Source organism: Bactrocera tryoni, unplaced genomic scaffold (assembly GCF_016617805.1).
Source record: "Bactrocera tryoni isolate S06 unplaced genomic scaffold, CSIRO_BtryS06_freeze2 scaffold_11, whole genome shotgun sequence".
Taxonomy (NCBI): Eukaryota; Metazoa; Arthropoda; class Insecta; order Diptera; family Tephritidae; genus Bactrocera; species Bactrocera tryoni.
The window spans coordinates 23,833,169-23,857,760 of record NW_024395824.1 but is presented as its reverse complement, the minus strand read 5'-3'; the positions used below and the strand labels follow the sequence as shown (position 1 = coordinate 23,857,760).

Below are 24,592 nucleotides of genomic sequence, written 5' to 3'. Positions count from 1 at the left end.
TTTTTTTTTTTTTTTTTTTTTTTTATAAGGCTTTTGTGGACTACCTTGCCGGTTTGTGTTAAAACTGTAGAATTCTTATTTTCTTTTACTATTTCTTCTTTGTACCGTGAAGTTAACTTATTTACGTAACGTTTATTGATTCTAACATAGATTTTCTGTCCAATTTTATATTCTTTAAATGGACTTCTGTTTTTATTGTGAAATATTAGGTCTTTCTCTTGTTTTTGTTTTATTCTTTGTATGTTATTCTGTCTTGCCTCTTCGTACTGGTCGGGATTAGTGAATATTCTTCGTCCAAAAAATGATTCAATCGGTTTTTGTCCTGTAGTTGTGTGAATTGAATAATTGTACTCATATACTGCCCTGTCTAGCAGTTCTTCAAAAGATCTTTCTGTATTTTCCGCTTTTAAACACCTTAAAATTTCTGATAGGGTTGAATGGAATCGTTCAACCTGACCGTTAGCTGTACTAGTATGTGGGGGTATCCTATGTATTTTTATTCTGAGTTGGTCTTCTAACATAAAAGTTATTGAGTTGGAATTTAATGATTTTTCATTGTCTATTATTATGTTTTGTGGAACTCCAAAATTGAAAATGATCTGTCTAAGTGGCTCTCTAATGTCTTCTGTAGCTCTTGATTTTAATATTTTCGCTTGGGCGTATTTTGAGTACTTATCTATGGCAGTCAGTATTAGTTTTTTTTCGGTGATATAGATATCTATATGGATTATCTGTCCTGGGTATTCAGGAATAGGAGTTGCTTGAATTTTTGGGTTATTGAGATGTCTGTCGTACTTGTTTTCTGCGCATATGCCGCATTGTTTAACTATTGCTTTAATTTTCTGGAGCATTTTAGGGAAATAAAATGTTTCTATTAATTGCTGTTTATTTTCTACTGGGTTTCGATGAGCTCTTTTATGTGTTCGTAGTATTTCATTCTCTTGTTGCTCGTTTGTAATGAGATCTTTAACTCGCGTTCGTGTGTACCTAGCTTTGTAGTTCTTGAAGTGTAGGGGATAAATTTGTTGAATCTGCCCCATTATTTTTTCGGTTGTGAATATTCCATTAATAACTGAAGGGTTGAGGTAGCCCTTTAGTATTGCTGTCAAGTCGTCTATTGAATAATTAGGTTTAGTCAAAATGTGCCTATGGTACGTAGGGAAGGGTATTTTGAATTGATAGCTATCGATTTGGTCTGTTAAGATCCAAATTTGATTTTTGAATACATTTATTGGGGTATTAATGGTCGGAATTAAATTATGCGAAGAGCTTTCGTCTGAATTAGTGGCAACTGATAACGAATTTATTTCAAATGGTCTGGAGAGTGCGTCTGCAACAACGTTTGCTTTACCTGGTTTGTATTTTATTTCATAATGATATTCTTCCAAAATTGCCTTCCATCTTTTCAATTTGGAATTGTTGTTTTTGTTACTGAGTGCGTACGTAAGGGGTTGGTGGTCCGTATAAATGGTTATTTTAGCAGTACCATACAAATAATTTCTGAGGGAATTGAGTGCCCAGATAATGGCAAGCATTTCCCTTTCGTTAGTTGGATAGTTTTCCTCTGTTTTGCTCAAAGTTCGCGAAATGAAAGTGATTGGTCTTCCATTTTGCTCTAGGACTGCTCCTATTGCATGTTTGGAAGCGTCGGTGGTTAGAGAGAATTCCTTTTTATAGTCTGGATATTGAAGAATCACATCTTCGGAAGTGAGTGCAGATTTAATTTTTTCAAATGCTTCTTTTGCTTCGCTATTAAGTGTAATGGGACTTTTTTGACATATTTTCGAGATGCGACCTTCTTCGCCGCGGAGTAGGGTTGTTAATGGTTTTGCAATTGAAACATAACCTCTTATGAAGCGTCTATAGTATCCTGAGAGGCCGAGGAATGACCTCAAATCTTTAAGGTTTTTGGGTATTGGAAATTGACTATTGATTGAACCTTGGTGGGATTGGTTAAGATGCCATCTGATGAAATAACAAAGCCTAAAAATTCTACTTTGGTTTTAAAAATTCACATTTATCAATCTGAACTTTCATATTAGCTTTATTTAGGGTGTCAAAAAATTGTATCAATGTGTTTTTGGTGGGACTCTTTATCTTTGCTGAATATGACTATGTCATCTATGTAGACGTAACATGTTTTCCCTATATGGTCTCTTAGGATGTCATCAAGCGCTCGTTGGAATATACCACGGGCGTTTTTAAGCCCAAAGGGTAGTCGCGTGAATTCATATTTTCCGTTGTTCACGAAAAAAGCTGTCTTCTCAACATCGGATTCCTTAAGAGGAATCTAGTGGAAGCCACTCTTCAGATCGATTACAGAAAATATTTTGTTGTCTCCTAGTTGAGAAAGTAACTCATTTATTTCCGGTATTGGATACCTATCTGACACGGTGACACTATTCAGTTTTCTATAATCGATGACCATTCTATACTTTTTCTCTCCCGATGCGTCCTCTTTCTTGGGGACTACCCATATCGGAGAGTTGTAGGGCGATCTGGATGGTCTTATTATGCCGTCTTCTAATAATTTATTTATCTGTTTATCTATTTCGTCCCTGAGGGAAAATGGGTAAGGGTAGGATTTCGAGTAAACTGGCGTTTCGGAGTTTGTTCTTATTTCGGCTACTACTTTGGTGGTGTAGGTCAGTCTTTCGTTAGGTTCGGAGAAAAGATGGCTATGTTTATGGATGAGTTTCCTCAATTCTTGTCTATCTTGAGTATTCATATGCGTGTCCCTAATTTGGATTGCGTTTACGTCCTGTGTTTTGTATTCTTTTAGATGAATTTTCGTGTGGTTTGCTATAATCATAAAATTATCCTTACTATGGATTATTGCGTTAATTTCTTTTATGCTGTCATTACCTAATATTCCGTGAAATGTGGTTAGGGTGGGTAGTAGGAAAAACTTTAATTGATTTTTGAGCTTGAAAAAAGATTTATATATGTGTGATGGGTTGATCTTTATTTTGCCTCCTATCGAGTTTGCATGAAATGGGCTATTATTTTCTATTATTTTCCTTGCTAGATGAGGCTGTATGTAGTTCTTGTTAGAACCTGTGTCTAGTAGTATTTTAAGAATTTCTCCGCTCCTTGTTCTACATTCGAAGTAAGGAAGCGAAGAAGTTTTCATTCTAAAAATGTATATCTGTTGGGTCTAGGATTTCGGGTTAAGTTCTGATTGTAGTTGAGAGAGTCCTGGTCAAGAATATGGTAGTATGTTGGTTCTTCAAGAGGGTTTGCAGAGTTGGGGCCTTCCGGCTGTATCTGAGAGCAGTTTATATGGAAATTTCTTTGAATTTTGTGGGGTGGATTCGGCAAAATTCGAACTTGGTCCTTCCTGTCGTTTTCCGGCATACTTGAAGTTCGGTCTATTGGCATAATTTATTGCGTTTGTTCTAATACTCTGGTCTATGTCCATTGGTTCTGGTTTCGGTAATGGTTTTTGCGCTAGAGGTCTTGGGGGTGGATTGTTGTAAGGATTATATTGTGGATTGTTATAGGTGTTATTCTGTGGGCTGTTGAGTGGTTGATAGGTGCGTTGCGCGAATTGTTGTGGGCGGTATGCGTTTGGCGAAAACGCTTGTTGTGTGCGTGGCATATATGCGAGCTCTGGGTGAAAATATTGTTGAGAGGGTTGTGTATAGACTTGTCTTTGGAAATGTTGGTGTTGTGGTTTTGGGGGAAGTTGTGGTCTATCCATTCTGTAGGCAGTGTATTGTAATTGTTCGCGTGTGTGGTTCTAAAATTTTTGATTCTCTAGCTTCATGCAAAGGTGCAGAGCTTCTGGCAGGTCGGCAGGTTCTTTCATACCAAGCAATTTGGAGAGAGTCTCCTGAAAGTCCTCGTACATGAATATCCGAGAGCTTCTCCTATAGGTTCGAGAAAGAATTTGTATTGATTCTTCACTCATCTCCATACAGGCGATTTTGTTAAGAATTAGTGACAGATGTGCGTATACTTGCGAATAGAAGCTTTGTACCGATCGACGTCCTTGAATAATGCACGTCATTTGATATTCCAGTGTACTTAAATCTCTTTTATCCGCGTAATGCGTTGTTAAGCATTTAGAGATCGCTGTCCAATTCAGCGGTGTGTTGTAAGATTCGAGTACGGCATCGGCCTTACCAACTATTTTATTCCTAATTACGTTTAAGATTCCAAAATATTTTGGAGTGCCTATCAAATTTTCATAGATTTTGAGGATGCGCTCAACGCTTTTCCTCCAACTGCTAAATTCGGTGGGGTTTCCGCTAAATTCTCTTTGTCCATATCTGAAAGATTGTTCCTATAACGTTCGTCAATCGTTTGGTCCACTATGGGTGCTGGGATCATGTCATTCTTAATTATACTTTGTATTATGTTTCGTCCATCTATGAGTAGTAATTGACCTAGTAGTTCTCTTACTTGATTTGCTAAATCGGGTTGTGCAGGATTTGGATTAGGTGAGGGTAGTACTGGTAGCCTTATGAGATTATTTGGATTTGCCATTTTATTTTTTTTTCCTTTTACTTACTTGAGGATTACGAAATATTTAAAAAAATTTCTATTTATTATCTTCGCTAAACTAATATTTCCTATTTTTTCGGTGTTAACCCTTCTAGGAAAGGTGGCTTTTCTACTCTGGAGGGTCCAGGGGAATCGCAGAGTTAAGCGTTGTTATAGGTTTTTATTTATTTTTAGTTACTGACTGTACGAGCCTTTTTTTATTTAATTTATAATTTATAAATCTCTGGAGGGTCCCTTGAGTGGTGAATCGCAGAGTTTTTATTTGTTATAAGCTGGAGGGTCCCCCCGAAGGTGGTGAATCGCAGCTTTAGTTTTTGTAAATTATTGGCTGTACAAGCCGTGTTTTATGAGCTTTTAAATATGTACCTAAATCTAGTTTATTTGATTCGAACTATGTATTCGGAGAAACCAAAAGATGAAAGATATTGTCTTCTTATTTTATAACAAGATATAGTAGTGCTTATTTTTAGATAAGTTTATTAATATAATATCTATTTGGTTAAAGTTTATTAATATAGTATTTATTTAGCCAAGTTGTTAAATTTATTGAATTTGTCTCTTGTAAACTGAATTTAGAATTATATATTTACATTTGAAATGTAACGTGAGAATTTATTTATTTAAAACAAAGGTATTCAAGAATATTTTTATTTTGTTTGGGTTATCGATTTACTTACATTAATAATATTTTGAGTCGCATTTTCATTAGGCTTCTGCTTTCCGGGCTGGCTGTCCAATGACGTCCTGTTTGGATCCGTTTGTTGTCCTACTGAGGGGCCTTTATTTCCCGTGATGCTGCCTTGTTGTGTTCCTCGGGTGGAGTGTTGTCTTCTGGGTAGCACTTTCTGCTTTACCCGTGGTACTATAGCACTGTTGAACTTTATGTGATATTGTTCAATTCAGGTAGCACTTCCTGCTTTACCTGTTGCACTATATGCGTTATTGTTCAATTTAGGTAGCACTTTCTGCTTTACCTGTTGCACTATATGCGTTATTGTTCAATTTAGGTAGCACTTTCTGCTTTACCTGTTGCACTATATGCGTTATTGTTCAATTTAGGTAGCACTTTCTGCTTTACCTGTTGCACTATATGCGTTATTGTTCAATTTAGGTAGCACTTTCTGCTTTACCTGTTGCACCAAGTTACAATATCCACGCGAAGGAAACACTTTTAGCTCGGGCGCCAATTATTCATTCTTCCACTTAGATGTGGAAAAAAAACAAATTTTGTTTTTTAACGTTAGGTTATGCTTTATTGAACTTTACATTACGACTGCTTAATACTAACAATTATAACTTACTTTACACCTATCAATAATTTATGGTCACATTGCACTTCAATGTGACCGTATAAAACTCGGCTGCGCTGTTGTTGTAATTTTGCTGTGGTGTTTTCGCAATTTGATATTTTGCGTTTCCTGTTGACGAATTAATGCAGACATGTCGTCAGCAATCTTGGCTTATTAATTTTATTTGTATTCGCTTGTGTTAGCTAGATTTTGGTGTTAACTAATTTGGTGTTAACTTATATACAGACAGACAGACAGACGGACAGACGGACAGACAGACAGACAGACGGACATGGCTAAATCGACTCAGCTCGACATACTGATCATTTATATATATACTTTATAGGGTCTCCGACGATTCCTTCTGGGTGTTACAAACTTCGTGACAAACTTAATATACCCTGTTCAGGGTATAAAAAACAACATACCCACATATTTATATACATACATATACAACAAATAGACAAAAAGTGCAGTGTCACAACAAAAAAGGAAAACAAAATAAACAAGCAGAACAATATTGCTTTTATATATGTACATATATACACATATGTATGTACATACATACATATATCAAAACAAATTAAAAAGTACAAGAAATATGGACAAAATTCCTAATTTAAATAAAAATATTAATACATATAAAAGTGTGTGCCAACAAAACTAAAATTATATAAATAAACTAAAAACAACACATAAACCGGGCGTGAAATCGCGAAACTAAAAATACATACTTACATACAAAAAACACTGGGCGCGAATGCCAGCAGTAAAACATACATACATACATACATACGAACAAACTAAACGCGCGCGAAACCTACATATAAAATATAAACTAACAAATTAAGCGGGAGCGAATCTAAAACAACATAAAATAAACAAAAAAAAACCCTAACCCAAAGGGAACGAACTGGAAGCGAAGGAGAAGGAGTTGACATCAGAGGCCCGAATCAACGCAGACAAATACATATATGTACGCACAATCAACATTACTAGGCATACCAGCTAGAAACAGTTTGGAGAGGAGCACAGGAATTTGTGTTACACCCCCCATTTATGAACGAGTCGGCATTTTCGGCCGTTTTAATATCATAACTAAAAGTTTGAAAGTTCATTTCGGCAATTCCACTAAGAGTTGCCAAGTACCCGGAAATTTGTTGTCAAAACTTATTGAATATTTTTAAGATTTTCATCAAAATATATTATTGCACATTAATTTTTACGTCATATCCATTGCGAATTCACTAGCCGGCATTTATGAAAATTCTAACTTTGCAAGAAACTATGTCAACCTTCAAACCCATTCAAGAGATGTTCAGGAATCCAGCTAACAGAAGTAATATTACAATAGAATCTATACAATTTGTTGTGCAATTGGAACCTAAGTTCTTCAGTGAAGATCTAGATTGTATTTTTGCTGAAACACAAATTCTTTTTGATTCATGTAAAGAGTGTAAATCTTTCGATGACATTTCTATAGTAGCGTACAAATTGAGAAAGGTCATTCCTTCTGCGTACAAAATTGTTCATTACATAATGACTGCTCCTGTCACGTCAGCTTCATGTGAACGTTCTTTTAGTAAATTGAAATTTGTTTTCAACGATTTGCGTACAACAATGGGGGATGAACGTTTGAATTCTTTGATGCTGCTTTCTTCTTCAAAGGATAAAGTAGAAGAAATCGATCTGCGCGATGTTGTTGGAAAATGGTCAATGTTGAAACATCGCAGAGTGAAAATATAACTCAGAAATTTATATTTTTTGCAATTCAATTTCTTAAGAAAATCTTGTTTTTTCCCGCGTAACACGTCGCTGAACAATATATGTATTTTATATTAAGATAAACATATTAAATGATGATTATACTAATATGTACAATACTTATTTGAGAATAAAATAATGAATTATGCTATTATGTTGTCAAACTTCTCCGTAATACCTTATCAGAAATGAAGATATCCTTATTTTATATATATTTATAAAGTATAAGAGTCGGTATTTCAAAGGGACTCACCCCCCCATGATCTTGATCCTCGCGACGCCCCTGCATACATATGTATATGCATATATATTTAGTGGAAACATTCATTATATATTTCATTATACATATAACATTCTTATGTACATATGCATAATTGCCAAGCGTAAAATATATATGCATACGAGTACATACATTTACATATGTACATATACATATCTATAATATGTACATATTCGGCGTGGGTTCTAATTGTAAAAGTGCATATTTATTTACATATGAACATATATGTACATAAGAGAAAATAACTTTTTCAAATACCTCTCTCTCTCAAAAGAAAAAAAAGGTTCAACAAAACATACACAACTTGTAAGAACTATATTAAATATATAATAACACATAAACATTAGTACATATTCAAAGTCCACATTGGCAATTATTCGGCCAATTATTAGGGTGTGCCTATATACGTATATAGAACATACTTAAAATAATATTGCGGTTTAAAACAAATCATATAAAATAAAAATAAAATTAAAATAAAAAATAAAAATAAGTTTAAATAGCAAGTAAATAAGTAACGGTATTAAAAAAACAAATAATCCGTCTTTTACGAATAACCAAAAAAACGTTTATATACTTTAAAAAAGTATTCATTTCACACTGAGAAACCTTTCTACATACAACCGAAATAATGAACAATAACAAAAATCAAAGTACACCTGGAGCTACACGCTCAAAACAGGTTGCTAGATTTATTTCAGAAAGTGACAGTTTAACAAGATACTGCACTAGATTTGCCTCTTCACCGATTCACGAAAACTCGGAATCGTTACTAGAAATCAAAATTATAAATCTCAACAATTTTTGGACGCGCCTTCAAGCGGCTTATGACGCCATAGTAGAATCTGACGATTCAGATCTACATACCTCAAGATTTTAAATCATCGGCTTACGATACTTACGAAAACTGCTTAGACCAATATGAAGAAACGAAAGCTATGATCTCCGATCAATTGAAGCTAATAAAGGCAATTGCACCTACTCCCCACAGTAGAGTAGAGCTGCCACAAATGCAACAATATCAAGAGGCAAGTTCAGGCATCCAACTCGAGGTGCCCGCATGTGACACAGAAACATTTTATGGAGGTTATGAAGAATCGCCATCCTTCCGGGACGTGTTCACGGCCGTGTACATAAACCATCCTCAATTATCACATGCGCAAAAATTGTATCACCTCAGATACAAAACTAAAGGTCAAGCAGGCGAAACAGTCAAACAGTTCGCATTAAATGACGACAATTTCAATTTGGCTTGGGAAGCTCTAAAAGCGAGATATGAAAACGACAGAATACTGGTCGATAAACAAGTAACGATACCAATGAACTTGCCAAAAGTTAAGAAAGGAACAGGTGTAGAATTCATCAAACTAGAATCCACTGTTTCAAATTGCTTGTCGATTCTATCGACACTAAATTAACCCCCAGACAGCTGGGACCCAATTCTGGTAAACATTTGCACCGCCGCATTACCAGAAAAGTCGTTACTTCTATGGGAGCAATCGCTCTCATCACGAAACAAGTGCCCAACGTGGCAACAAATGAAAGATTTTCTCACCACCCAATATGAAATTGCGGAAAGGTTAGAAGAAAATATAATTAATACTAAGAACATTAAACACCACCAAAACCGAAGCTTCAATAGACCCCAAGTTAGTAGCAAAAACAATTTAAACAAACGCTTTCACATAATGCAATCGTTCATATCCGAACAGATATAGCAAACGTCATGCGAACTATGTAAAAGAGGGCATAAACTTAAAACTTGCGAAAAGTTTAAAAAATTAAACATTAACGAAAGGAACAACTTTGTCAGATCAAAAAGACTCTGTACAAACTGCTTGTCCCATACACATAATCTTAAAAATTCCAAAAGCAAATATAACTGCTTATATTGTCACAAAAGACACAATTCAATGCTTCATTACAGCAGATATCCAATCTCACTCCAGAGAAGTGCTTTTAAAAAAAGAACCACGGGCTTAGTTGCAAAAGCAAATCCCAAAGTTCACAATTTTAAAAATTCCCAAGAGACACCACGTTGCTCAAAGGCACAAAAAGTTCAAACGCTGCACAGCGAAACACAAGTTGGACTAGTTACCACCATGCCAACTAAAGTTCAGTATAATACAAGCAGATACCTTAATTCGCAATTAAGGAAATTTCGAATGTTAAGGAAAGTTCCCCCTATAACAAACAAAACTCCAGAAGATCAGTATTGTGAAGACTTCTCTAAAGCCACAACTACTCGATCAAATAATGGCCGATACGTCGTAGGACAACCAATAGAGCCACAATTTTCCAATACACCACATAAAGGTAGAAAAAGCAAGGTTCGTAACCTTTCGACCCCGCAGGATGGCTTTCGCCAATAATGATAAACGTCAAATTAGTGCATACGCACTTAAACAGAAAATATAACAAAAGTGTCTCAAAAAGTAAAAAAAAAAAATAAAAATCGACTCTTCCCCACATTGCCCCTCTTCTTCTTAATTGGCGTAGAAACCGCTTAAGCGATTATAGCCGAGTTAACAACAGCGCGCCAGTCGCTTCTTCTTCTCGCTACGTGGCGCCAATTGGATATTCCAAGCGAAGCCAGGTTCTTCTCCACTTGGTCCTTGCAACGGAGTGGAGGTCTTCCTCTTCCTCTGCTTCCCCGACGGGTCCTGCGTCGAATACTTTCAGAGCTGGAGTGTTTTCGTCCATCCGGACAACATGACCTAGCCAGCGTAGCCGTTACCTCTTAATTCGCTGAACTATGTCGATGTCGCCGTATATCTCGTACAGCTCATCGTTCCATCGAATGCGGTATTCGCCGTGGCTAACGCGCAAAGGACCATAAATCTTTTTCGCAGAACTTTTCTCTCGAAAACTCGCAACGTCGACTCATCCGTTGTTGACATCGTCCAAGACTCTGCACCATACAGCAGGACGGGAATTATGAGTGACTTATAGAGTTTGGTTTTTGTTTGTCGAGAGAGGACTTTGCTTCTCAATTGCCTACTCAGTCCGAAGTAGCACCTGTTGGCAAGAGTTATCCTGCGTTGGGATTTCTAGGCTGACATTGTTGGTGGTGTTTACGCTGGTTCCAAGATAGACGAAATTATCTACGACTTCAAAGTTATGACTGTCAACAGTGACGTGAGTGCCAAGTCGCGAATGCGACGACTGTTTGTTTGATGACAGGAGATACTTCGTCTTGCCCTCGTTCACTACCAGACCCATTTTCTGTGCTTCCTTGTCCAGCCTGGAGAAAGCAGAACTAACGGCGCGGGTGTTGAGGCCGATGATATCAATATCATCGGCATACGCCAACAGCTGTACACTCTTATAGAAGATGGTACCTTCTCTCTTATTTAGTTCTGCGGCTCGAACTATTTTCTCCAAAAGCAGGTTGAAAAAGTCGCACGATAGGGAATCGCCTTGTCTGAAACCTCGTTTGGTATCGAACGGCTCGGAGAGGTCCTTCCCGATTCTGACGGAGCTCTTCGTGTTACTCAACGTCAGTTTACACAGCCGTATTAGTTTTGCGGGGATACCAAATTCAGACATCGCGGCATAGAGGCAGTTCCTTTTCGTGCTGTCGAAAGCAGCTTTGAAATCGACGAAGAGGTGGTGCGTGTCGATTCTCCTTTCACGGGTCTTTTCCAAGATTTGGCGCATGGTGAAAATCTGGTCGGTTGTTGATTTTCTAGGTCTAAAGCCACACTGATAAGGTGCAATCAGTTTGATGACGGTGGGCTTTAATCTTTCACACAATACGCTCGATAGGACCTTATATGCGATGTTGAGGAGGCTAATCCCACGGTAGTTGGCGCAGATTGTGGGGTCTCCTTTTTTATGGATTGGGCATAGCACACTTAAATTCCAATCGTTGGGCATGCTTTCGTCCGACCATATTTTACAAAGAAGCTGATGCATGCACCTTATCAGTTCTTCGCCGCCGTGTTTGAATAGCTCGGCTGGCAATCCGTCGGCCCCTGCCGCTTTGTTGTTCTTCAGGCGGGCAATTGCTATTCGAACTTCTTCATGGTCGGGTAATGGAACGTCTGCTCCATCGTCATCGATTGGGGAATCGGGTTCTCCTTCTCCTGGTGTTGTGCGTTCACTGCCATTCAGCAGGCTGGAGAAGTGTTCCCTCCATAATTTAAGTATGCTCTGGGCATCAGTGACTAGATCACCTTGGGGTTCTACAGGAATACGCCCGGTCTTGAAACCTTCCGCAAGCCGCCGCATTTTTTCGTAGAATTTTCGAGCATTACCCTGTCGGCCAGCTTATCAAGCTCTTCGTACTCACGCATTTCAGCCTCTTTCTTTCTTCTGTCTACAAATGCGTCTCGCTTCCCTCTTCAACTCTCGGTATCTATCCCATCCCGCACGTGTAGTGGTCGATCGTAACGTTGCGAGGTAGGCAGCCTGTTTTCTCTCCGCTGCGACACGGCACTCCTCGTCGTACCAGCTGTTCTTTTTGCACTTTCCGAAAACCAATGGTTTCGGTTGCAGCTGTACGTAAGGAGTTTGAAATGCCGTCCCACAGTTCCCTTATACCGAGTTGTTGACGAGTGCTCTCAGAGAGCAGGAGTGCAAGCCGAGTAGAAAATCGTTCGGCTGTCTGTTGTGATTGCAGCTTCTCGACGTCGAACCTTCCTTGTGTTTGGTGGCGCGCGTTTTTTGCTGCACAGAGGCGGGTGCGAATCTTGGCTGCAACAAGATAGTGGTCCGAGTCGATGTTAGGACCTCGGAGCGCACGCACATCTAAAACACTGGAGACGTGTCTTCCGTCTATCACAACATGATCGATCTGGTTTGGTAGTTTTTCGATCCGGAGACAGCCAGGTAGCTTGATGAATCTTCTTATGCTGGAATCTAGTACTACAGATAACCATATTTCGGCCCCGGCGAAGTCAATCAGCCTCAACCCATTTGGGGATGTTTCGTTGTGGAGGCTGAATTTACCGACCGTAGTGCCAAATATACCTTCTTTGCCCACCCTGGCGTTAAAGTCGCCAAGCACGATTTTGACATCGTGGCGGGGCAGCTCTCATAAGCGCGCTCCAAGCGCTCATAGAAGGCATCTTTGGTCACATCGTCCTTCTCTTCCGTCGGGGCGTGGGCGCAAATCAGCGATATGTTGAAGAACCTCGCTTTGATGCGGATTGTGGCTAGACGTTCATTCACCGCAGTGAATGATAGTACTCGGCGACGGAGTCTCTCTCCCACCACGAATCCTACACCAAACTTGCGCTCCTTTATATGGCCACTGTAATAAATGTCACAAGGACCTACTCGTCTCTGTCCTTGTCCCGTCCATCGCATTTCTTGGACGGCGGTGATGTCAGCCTTTGTCTTTACGAGGACATCAACCAGCTGGGCAGCGGCACCTTCCCAATTAAGGGACCGGACATTCCAGGTGCATGCCCTCAATTCGTAGTCCTTATTTCGTTTGCCATGGTCGTCATCAAAAGGGGGGTCTCTCATCCGAGGCTGGTTGTAGCTCTTCACTGTGGGTGTTTTTTACGTGGCGGGTCCCAAACCCAGCGCACAACCCTTGTAGGGAATGTTTCGCCTTCTCACTTTAGCTCGCCTTCGAACGGATGTTCTTAGGCTACCCAGAGGATACTTGGTCAAAGACCGGAAGTAGTGAGCTGCTTGAGCCATGTGTAAAAGAATCGTTTCTGGCCACTCCCAAGTGAATGGCGATCAGAGAACTTTCCTCACTTGCGTGAACTTCTACACATGACTCCATCCTCCCACATTGCCCCACAGAGGCTTAAATTTTCAAATAAATAAAATCTCAAAAGCAAGTTAAGAGATCAGCATACTCCTAATGCGGTATAGTGACGCACCTTCTCTTACAAATAGCTAAAGATCGCTTTTATTGCAGCTACCCAAGCGCTCCTCATATGAGTGGGTTATAGGAATCAGCTATAGAAAGCATCAAATTAATTATGGAGAAATCTCTACTGTACAAATCAAAGCCGTTTTCCATTCACGGCCATTCTCTCGCAAGACCCCTCTAATTTCATAGTCCCAACTCCAGGGCTAAGGAGTTCCCATTCTGGACACATCTCAGCCAGGCGTGGAGTTACTATAATTTATAAGCACATTATAACACAGAAAAGGCAACTAATAAATAGCTTGTTTCCCAAGCCGATGGTAAAGAAATTTTAAATAAAAGCACAAATAATAAACCGATCAAAGAAACAACCGCAAATATAATAACTACCAGTAGTACGCCATACATACGCAATTCTAGGCAAAATATTCGCCTAGGGGGCCCAGGATATTTAAATGAGTTAAGCATCCCCCCACTCTACCTGGGAAAAACTGGCGCACCCTAGCAAGACAGCATAATATACCACATCCAATGGCACCGCACACTTACTTCACCACAGCTGATGACACCAACACAACTCACCATACCTATGCAATCACTCATCAAAAAGGATGGACAGCGGGAAAGCAGATACAATTCGCTCGAAACTTTCGCCATAAACATACACTTTCGCATCTTAACATTCGTCTACAACACATTCGTTTACACACTGCGCCGCATCGACACCTTTCGCCCGTTCCTTCGATCGACATCCCGCGCTGACCTACAGCGATTCAACAGTGAACCTCAATAGATTATTTTGCAAAAATTATACTTTGCTAAGTATCAAAATTAATCCTTTTTAATAAATTAAATTATGTTAAAGAATATAAGAGTATTTATTCTTGCCCCCGTTGAGACACCGTCAATATGCTTCAATATAAAATCCTATCAATATGCTTCAATACGCCATCAATATGTTTGAAGCCCTCGTACCCGTTCAATATGCCCTTCAATACGTATTGATCAATAATATTGATCGTCTACGCGCTACTTAACAGTCAAAAGTTCAACCTGCTATGACGAAAAATAGCATATACTTTATAGATACAATACCCTGAATAAATCTGATTCTTTTCTGCTATTTGCTATCGCAATTCACAAAATCGAACTGTTACCGCAGTTCACAGGTTCGAGCTGCTATTTACAAAATGTGATCGCAGTTGCGATTTTTCAATCACAGTGCAAAAATCACCGATAGTGAAATATTGCTCATCACTAGCGCCAGCACAGTGTTAAAAATATTTAAAAGGCATTCTCGAAAAATACCAACAGCAAAGAAACGGACATTTTGAGGTAATATTTCATTATAATATTATTTAGATCACATCATATTATTTACATCTTACGATGTTTGTTCAAAAATTATAGCGAATTTTATATTTTTTATTCAATAATATCTTATTTAAAGTAATTGCCTCCAGATATATTGCACTTTTGACAGCGTATTTTCCAAACCTCAAAGTACTTGAAAAGTAAGATTATATTTTTATATCTTGTTTAGTTCTACTTCGATTCAGTTTTTAATTTCAGCTTTCCGTTCCCAAAACTGCGGCACCAAAGAAAAATTGTATACATACAGGGTTTGTCCGAAAAGTATTAGGACTGAGTCAATTTAAAAAAAATTTATTGAACCAATCGTTACAATTCTTTGAAAACTTTCAAATTACGCTCCTTCTGCGTCGATGCAGCGTCGACCATCCAAGCATTGAAGGCGTCACGGAAGGCATTATCGCAGCATAAGCAAAAATCGACGACGAATCCAAGAAAACCAGATATGAAAAATTAACTAAACTTCCAAAATGGCCGCCTTGTCAGCATAAGTGGGCTGTTAGTGACAACATAACGCAACAAAACAATTGAAAATTGTATGCACGTAGCCCGCGAAAATTAGAAATTAGTGATAGTTTTTTGTACAAAACTAGTTTCACAGAGCTTTCGACAAAATTGGAGCCCATATTATTATTCGACAACTTAGAAAATGGAAAATAGGCCAGAATATGATACGTTTTATTACTAACTTCCTCACAAACAGAAAACTCAAAGTCAACGTAAATGGTTTTCTTTCTTCAACACTCCCGCTTTCTAATGGTACGCCGCAAGGCTCTCCTCTTTCAGCCCTCCTTTTTATGATTACGAGGGTGTACACCCACTACTTACTTTTTCTAATAATTCACGCACTACCACTTTATTAAAAACAAAATCCAAGTGGCATTTATATTTAAAATGATTTTAATAGATCAAGTAGTTTTTACCACAAAATTTGTAAGGAAGAATATAAAAGTACTACATATAAATAAATGCAGGACGGTGTCCAGATGACGCAACGAAAGATGGGGTTGATTCGATGTAGTGGTCTTGATGTAGCGCTCTGGATTACTAACGCACTCAGGATCGGTGAATTATATATGTATCGGCGTAGAGATGTTAACGCGGCGCAGTGTGTACATATGAATTTCTTGTAGATGAATTTTAATGCGTGAATGCTGATGTGCGGCTTGTGAAGATCGAATGTTACCGTGCGAGAGTGTAGAACGAATTGAGTCTGCTTTCTCCTTGTCCATCCTCTTTGATGAGTGGGTGTAAAGGTATGGTGAGATGTGTTGGGGTCATCAGCTGTGGTGAATTGAGCTGTCACATTAGGATGCGCTAGTTTTACCGAGTAGAGGGGGTGGATGCTTAACTCATTTAAACAGCTTTCGATGATATTAGTAGGATGATAAAAAATTACATAGGAGTTGAGCACCAGATCTATGCTGACGATGTCCTAATCTACACAAAAGTCTCTGACGTTAATTTAGCTCAATCCTTATTTACTAATATACTCGCCAGAATTGAGACTTGGTCACTGGAGTCTGGTGCTTCACTTTCCTTAGACAAAAAACATATCCTTCATGTACATATGTAGGAAGCAAAATTGCAACGGTATTTCACTAACCCACAACCAAACTAACATCGAATGTAAAACACAGCTGAAAATACCAGGATTAATTTTTGACTCTAATTATAATTTTAATGCTCACTGTAAATATGTCAGAAACTCGTTAATGTCACGATTAAATATTGTTAAATATCTCTCGTCTAAGCATTCATTTATTCATCCGAACACAGTAGTCAATGTTGTCAGAGCTTTGCTAACTTCAAAAATAGATTATGGGCTCCCCATCTATGGCAATTGCTCCAAAAGCAGTATCAACCTTTTAAATGCAGCTTACCATTGCGCAATACGGCGAAGTCTCCAGGCCTTTCCAACCTCGCCAATAAAAACGATAATGGCTGAATCTGGTTTACCAACTATTCAAAATAAAATTATAGATTCTTCGCTTCAAATTCTTGCGAAAACGGCTGAGAACACCAACCCATTACTAAATACAACTATCACCTATGCCACGAAAAAAAGAAAAATTCCAAGAATACAATCGGCTATTTCGAGATGCTTAAGTTTCGCTGCAGAAAATAATATTTTACGTAACGCAACACGCAAATTCACCACTCGACATCCTCCCTGTCTGATCAATGATAAAATACTACAGAATAAGCTTATGTTTTTGTCCAAGCAAAACACACCAAACGAAGTCTTTCAACAAACCTTTGCTGAACTGGAATCTAATTACATAAATAATGGCTGGAAGTTATTGTTTACGGATGGCTCCAAGTCCATCGAGTCCACTTCGTTAGCAGTTGTCACTGCCACAGGAGAAATTATTTGCAATTGGCTTCTTCCCTCAACGAGCTCTGTATTTACCGCTGAAGGATCTGCTATCCTTCATGCAGTTAATTACGCAAAAAAGACTAAAGGAAAGTTCCTCATCTGTACAGACAGCAAATCGTGTATGTCTGCAATAACGTCTCCTTCCAATCGCAATCCCATAATAGAAGTTATCAGGGACGCGGTGATTGGTGCCCTTCAGAAAATCCAAGTAATGTGGATCCCTGGCTGGTATTACAGGCAACCACTTTGCAGATCTCGCTGCGAAAAATGTAGCCAGGACTCCTGCCTTAACATAATACGTCTCATCCAAGCAAGACATTCTTAACCTTATTAAGCACAAAAGGCATCATAAACGCGGTCATAAACCCAGCCAGAAATCGTATAATCTACTCGTCGACAGTTCCAACTAGCGCAATGAAAACATATACTCGATTAAGGATTGGACACACTATCATAACACACGCCCACTTACTATCGGGTAAAATCCCATCCATTTGCCCCCTTTGCGATGACACCGCTTCTATCAAACACTTACTCACACTCTGTCCGATGCTTCACCCAACAGCCCACAACTCTGGCAACATTGATCTCATAAAAGTACTAAGTGAACCTTCAGAAAAAAACGTGATGATTGTATATAGATTCTTAAAAACCAACGATTTGTTAAAATATATTTAAGCAACTTACATCTTTACTAACCCTTAGCAAGTAGAATTTTTCACCTAGTTATAATTACAAGACGGCTGAAGGTCTCGTAGCCAGTGCTGCGTTTATGTATTTATATAATAAAACTCTTTTTGTTATATGAATTATTATAAATAAATAAATAAAAACTAGTTTAAATCTGAATGAATAAATCTATGTAAATGAAAACTAATGTCAATTTTAATAACTGAATTGATATCTTCCTTTTTTTTCATTTAAAAATTTTCAGCTGTTTGGTTTTCTTTCATATAGTGCAGGTGCATCCTGTATAACGCCAAAATACCTGCGGCGTTTACGGTCTTTTAACGCCTGATGACTGTAGCTGTAAATCCGGATTATGAGTAGGGTTACCCCTTTAGGTTTTTTGCAGAACCCTGAGCTAGTGGATGCGGCATACTGACACCTAAGTATAATGGGGTGACACTTATCAGAAATGACTGACAAGCTAATGTAGAACCGCCCCATCCCGTTCAAACCTTGGCAGATCTCAGACTCCGTTCCCTCCCTGCCGTCATTAAGTTGGCGTTTTAGGTTTCGACTCCGAACGTATAGCCTCATAAGGGCGAGCGTCAATCCCCGCCTTGGTCTCGCTACTGAGACAACCTTTGTAATATTAAATCGATTACCCTTCCGGGGTAATATTGGTATGGACACTAACAAGAATAAGAGAAACGTTGGTGGAAGGGTGACGAAGGAAGGTGAAGGGATGTTGAAGCTGATCTGTTCCGAGTGAGAGTGCTAGTCCTGAGGCGACGAAACCGTCGTTAACGAAATGCGCCAATACCGATACCCAAATAGGAGTCTCTACGAGTAATAGGATGGGGGAAGCCGGTGGAGACCCGCTCACGAACGGCGTGGGTACAGCCTTAATACGAAATCCCTGCTAGACTCGTGACAGGGGGCAGAAGCAAGACAGCGATAGCTAGCGATGCTAAGTTTGACTTCTTGTTGAGCAAGACAGGAATTGACTCCACCGAAACTCAGCTTAATGTATAACATGTTCGTCGATTAAATATCTGCAAGTGGCCAGATGCATGTAAATTCCTTACTTTGCGTAGTCTAATTATAGGATGGTGCCCGTGCAGACTAGTTCCTCAGCTTCACAATTAGCAAGGGTATCATTATGCCATGGAACCCATTGCAGGTTTGTCGTGAAAAATTATGTTAGATTCATTAAGAAATCAAGGCAATATTTCACTATCTTTGATGAAACTGTGGTAAGCTTCAGAGGTTTCAGCTCTGCTTAGCTATCCGTATATGTAAATATATTTCCTGTGGTGAGAATACCATTTTTCAAAACAACAAGATTTTCTGTGGTTGCTATGATCTCCGCTTGGAAGACACTGCAGGGGTCTGGTAAACGAAAAGCAATTTTGTATCTAATTTTGCTGAAAAGACACCACCACCCACTCGATTATCGTATAGACGCCAATCCCGCGTCCCTGTCTACATTACTCCTTTCCCACTCTTCTTTGGAAGGGAAGAAAATATTGGAGAACGGATTTTGTCTCAATTACAAAGGAAATCCGTGGTAGTGGTTGGAAATGAGATCTTACAAAGTATTATAGAATGCTCCTTTTTGCAGTTGCTTACAAAATAAGTCTGTTGGCAGCAAATTTAAAATGACGTTTAGTGTCTGACTTAGCGTTGTTTTAAGAGTTACACTGATAAATATACTAGCTGCTGTTTGTATAACACAACATATGCCCCCTTCTTTTCTAGATCTAACAACAATTTATACAATTTCAAGATCCATAACATTCCTTCATTCTCGTAACGCTTTTAGATATTCCAAAGCAGAATTGAAATTTTTGTCATTAAGAGCATACTGTTTGACTATTACGCCTGCTTGACCTTTTGTTTTTTATCGGAAGTGATACAATTTTTGCGCATATGATAATTTTGGATGGTTTACGTACCCGGCTGTAAACATGTTCCGGGAGGACGGCCATTATTCATAACCGCTATGAAAAATTTCAGTGTCACATGCAGGCACCTTTAGATGGGTGCCTGAATTCACCTCTCGGCTTTGAAGTTGTGGCAGCTCTACTCTCGGTTGTGGAGTAGGTGCAATTGCTTTAATTAATTTCAATTGATCGGAGATCATAGCTTTTGTTTCTTCGTACTGGTCTAAGAAGTTTTCATATTTGGCGTATGCTGAGGATTTGAAATTTTCAGGTAAATCTAACCCGTCAGATTCTAAAATTGCGTCATACGCGGCTTGGAGACATGTCCAGAAATTGCCTAGATAGTCTTTTTTGATATCTAATATTTCTTAATTTTTTTCATGTTTTATTTTGACCGGATATATTTTTTTTGTTTTAAATTAATAAAATTTTTAATAATTAAACTTTCGCATTTACCTCTCCGCTAGTTTTTCGAAATTTTGTAATTCTTTTCGATAAGTTTTAAAATTTTAATTTAATTTTGTACCCTATGCGACGATCGAACAGGCGATGATCAAAAAACAGCGACTTGCAGACTTCGGGTGCAGACGAAAAAAAGAACTGCTGTGTAGAGATGATGACCCTTGTTGTTGGGTGGTACCAGAGTGGTGTGTGTTTGCGTGTGTGGATGTAGGGTGTTATCGAGTGTGGGTTGTATTGATGTGTGGGTTCTCTTGGTATGTGGATTCTGTATGTGTGGTGTATTGGAGTGTGGCAGTGATATAACTTCTTGTGCAGCTGTGTTGATGTAGTGGCTTTAGGGGGAGGCTTATCTTATTAGCCAACCCTTACACCCAAGGTATCGCGGATAATTATCCTGGATGCGGAAGGGCAGGGGTCTAGGTCGCAGCAGGCCAGATAACTCAGCTCAGTAGGACCTGCACTCCGAACCTGTCGACAGAGGGTCGAAAATTCGACAAGACAGCCCCAGGGGTAGCAGAGATTGAAAAATCTCTGAAGGTCGAAAAGTATACTCTAGTTGCCTTAGAAGGCGCTTTTAATAACATCTAGGCTGAGGCCATTTTGAGCGCGTTTTAAGTACTTGGATATATCTGAAATTCTCAAAGAATAAATTGAACAGATGCTCCCGGGCTGATCAATAATTTCAACGCTGGTAGCTTCAATGATGTGCTTATCTGTCTAAAGAGGTTCACCTCAAAGAGGTAACCATCCAAAATTATCATGTTAATCGACAAACAAGTGACAGAATTAATGAATTTACCAAAAATTAGGAAAGAAACAAGTAAATAATTCATAAAGCTTCAATTCACTGCTTCAAATTGCTTGTTCTATCGACACAGAATATTCCCATAAACAATTGGACCCCGTTCTGGTAAATATATGCAAATCAGCATTACCAGAAAAATCGTTACTTTTGTGGCACCAATCGCTCTCATCACGAAGAAAATGACCAACGTGGCAACAAATGAAAGATTTCTTAACTGCCCAATATGAAATTGCGGAAAGGGTAAATGAAAACAATGGCCAGAACAAAAACGTCCAACTCGACCTAAATCGAAGCTTCATTAGGCCGTAAGCTGGTAACAACTTAAATCGTAATTTTTTCAAAACACAATCGCTCACATCCGAACAAAACAAACATACGTCATGCGAACTGTGTAAAGGATGGCACAGGCTGAAATCTTACGAAAAATTTAAAAATTAAATATTAACAAAAGAAACAGTTTCGTAAGAACGAAAAAACTTTGTACCAACTGTTTGTAACATGCGCATACGCTCAAAGATTGCGAAAGCAAATTCAATTGCGGTTATTGCCATAAACGACATAACTCAATGCTTCATAATACAAATTTTTCCAGCTCCGCTCAAAATAACGATAATGTTAAAAGAGCTGCGGGGTTAATTGCAACAGCAAATCCCGATTTAATAAATCCCGAAAATTACCAAGAAGCACCATGCTGCTCAAAGGCATTAAAAACTCAGACGCTACACAGGGGAAACCAAAGCAGTGTATTATGAGGAGAACTGTTTAAACTTAGGGCCTTAATAGACCAAGGATCTCAACGATCATTTATAGTGTCTAAGTCACAATGTAGGCTACAACTGCCTACAAAACTAGCCAATTTGGAAATTACGGGAATGGGTGGAAGAGTAGTACAAAACTCAAATAAAATCTGTCCTATTACCCTTCTTTCCCCCAAAGCGGATAAGCACATTCAAGCTGAAGCTATTGTCATATCGCAACTAACAAATATGGTTTCAAGCTATCATACAAATAGCAAGCATTGGCAAAAGGCTTCACACCTTAATTTAGCAGACCCCAACTGCAACACTCCCGCTCAAATAGACATTATATTAGGCAGCGATCTCATACCACAAATAATACTCGAAAGTGTTGTGAAAATTTCGAAAACACTTCTGACACAAAATACCATTTTCGGTTTGATAGTAAGTCTACTGGTTGCGGAACCAGTTACCACGGTGACAACCCAAGTTGAGGAAATCCCCAACGAATACCTCTACACACAACTGAAAAAATTTCGTCGTACGACTACCACTAAAGTCAGAATTTCCCCAAACACTCGCCATAGGTCATTCACGCACCTCTGCTATCCAGCAAACCTACCTAAAAACGTGATCTAAAACCAGAATACGATAGGGTCTTAGAAGAATACCTCCATTTAAACCAGATGGAGGAAGTCAGCCTTTGCCGAAAATATTATAAAATGTAAATGCTATTCATTTGACCTGCCACCTCATGCAGCAATAAAGACAGACAAAAAAACCACAAAGGTAAGAGTTGTCTTTAATGCATCAGGGTCCTCAAATTCGGGGAATTCCCTAAATAACAGATTTAATGCTCCTCATATTAAATTGGTGTATATACAAATACGTTTACAATGGGGATGTCGAAAAAATGTATTGACAAATAGTCGTACATAAAGATGACCAAGATTTTCAGAGAATTATTTTCTGAAAATCTCCCAACAGTCCACTATGCGACTTTAAATAAAAAAAAGTTACCTTTGGCGTAAACTGTGCCCCATACATACATATCCATTCGAACACTCCACGAACTGGCAGAAGACAAAAAGTCAGAATTTCCTCTGGCAACACAAGTGTTGAAAACATATACATATGTATGTATATACGTTAGACCATATTCTGTCTGGAAGCCACAGTCTTCCACAGGCATACGAGTCACTAGTACAAGTGGCACAAGCTCTCAACACAGCAGAGTTTCCATGAAAAAAGATAACTCGGTGGCAAAACTTTTCGACCCCGCAGGATGGCTTCCGGCAATTATGATACAAGCGAAAATTCTGACACTATATTTGTGGCTAGACGGAACTGAATGGGATGAACAAGTGAAACCACTTCGTTTAGAAAAGTGGTCCGAGTTCGCGGGTAATATTAATGATATTTCACAGATACAAATCCCACGATGGATAAATTATGCCCGAGAGCATAAAGTCGAACTACATGCCTTCTGTGATGCCTCTGAAAAGGCGTATTGCGCCACCATCTATGTGCGCACACAATCCGACACAGCGACCACCAGTCACCAACTAGTAGCCAAGGCTAAGGTGGCATCGCTAAAAACAAAAAGTCTGCCACGACTGGAACTATGTGGTGCGCTACTGGTAGCCAAACTCGTATCCATGGTGCAAACGCATCTAAATATGGCAAAATATAAATTGCATCTCTGGTCTGATTCCGAAATTGTATTAGCCTGGCTAGAAAAACCTCCACATGCATAGAAGACGTATATTTCCAATCGAATGTCTCAAATCCTTGACCCAGTGGGATCTGTCATTAGGTGCAAGAGGGTGCAAGCCTTTGCACTTTGCCACCACCACTCTTTTGTGGAATGGTCTCCAATGGTTAACGGAATCTTCCGATTCTTGGCTATGATCGCCTATGGGTAATAAATTGCCCCAGAATGTCGAAAAATCAACTCTTTCCACAGGAGATTGGATGTCAGTATCATCCTTGAGCGATTTTCATCATTCCCCAGAGCACTCAGGGTAATCACTGACATGTTCAATTTCATAAAGCGAATCAAAATTAAAGTGAAAGGAGAACCCTCGCTGTACTCCCAAGACATCTAGACCTAGAAAAGGCAAAGCCGCGCCACTTCAGCTGCGAAATGTCACTACTAACAGAATCGAAGCCGATTGACAAAAAGTGCTCACTCACTGCTTAATACTAAATTCAATTCTGGATACGAAAGGTCTGCTTCGTGATAATGGTCGGCTTGCCAACTCAAGCCTCACATATAACAATCGCCATCCTCTAACAATACCACAGAAGTCTCGACTTGCCACATTACTCTCCGAATATACATAAATATAATGCTGCACGCTGAACATCGCCTAATGCACAATATAATCCACGAGTTCTATATTCCCCGACTTTAGCTTCAAATAACATAGCCCATTTTCATGTGCAAGATCTTCACCATGCATAAACAGCAGATGAGGACGCAGATTATGGCAGCACTTCCACCGGAACGCTGCAGCTTTGCTCTGCCTTTCACTATTACAGGTGTCG

At 39.0% G+C, this 24,592-nt stretch overlaps 1 protein-coding gene and 1 pseudogene across 1 annotated transcript in view; one reads left to right on the top strand and one right to left on the bottom strand.

The window, feature by feature from the left end:
* Positions 1-19,062: 19,062 nt before the first annotated feature.
* On the bottom strand, positions 19,063-20,090 carry LOC120779886 (annotated as a pseudogene).
* Positions 20,091-21,917: 1,827 nt separating this feature from the next.
* The window catches only part of LOC120779885, a 73,483-nt gene continuing 70,808 nt past the window's right edge, over positions 21,918-24,592 (top strand). The window contains exons 1-2 of the mRNA XM_040112237.1: positions 21,918-21,936; positions 23,426-23,721. Of these exons, the coding sequence (XP_039968171.1) occupies positions 21,918-21,936; positions 23,426-23,721 (315 nt within the window). The remainder of the gene's footprint in view (positions 21,937-23,425; positions 23,722-24,592) is intronic.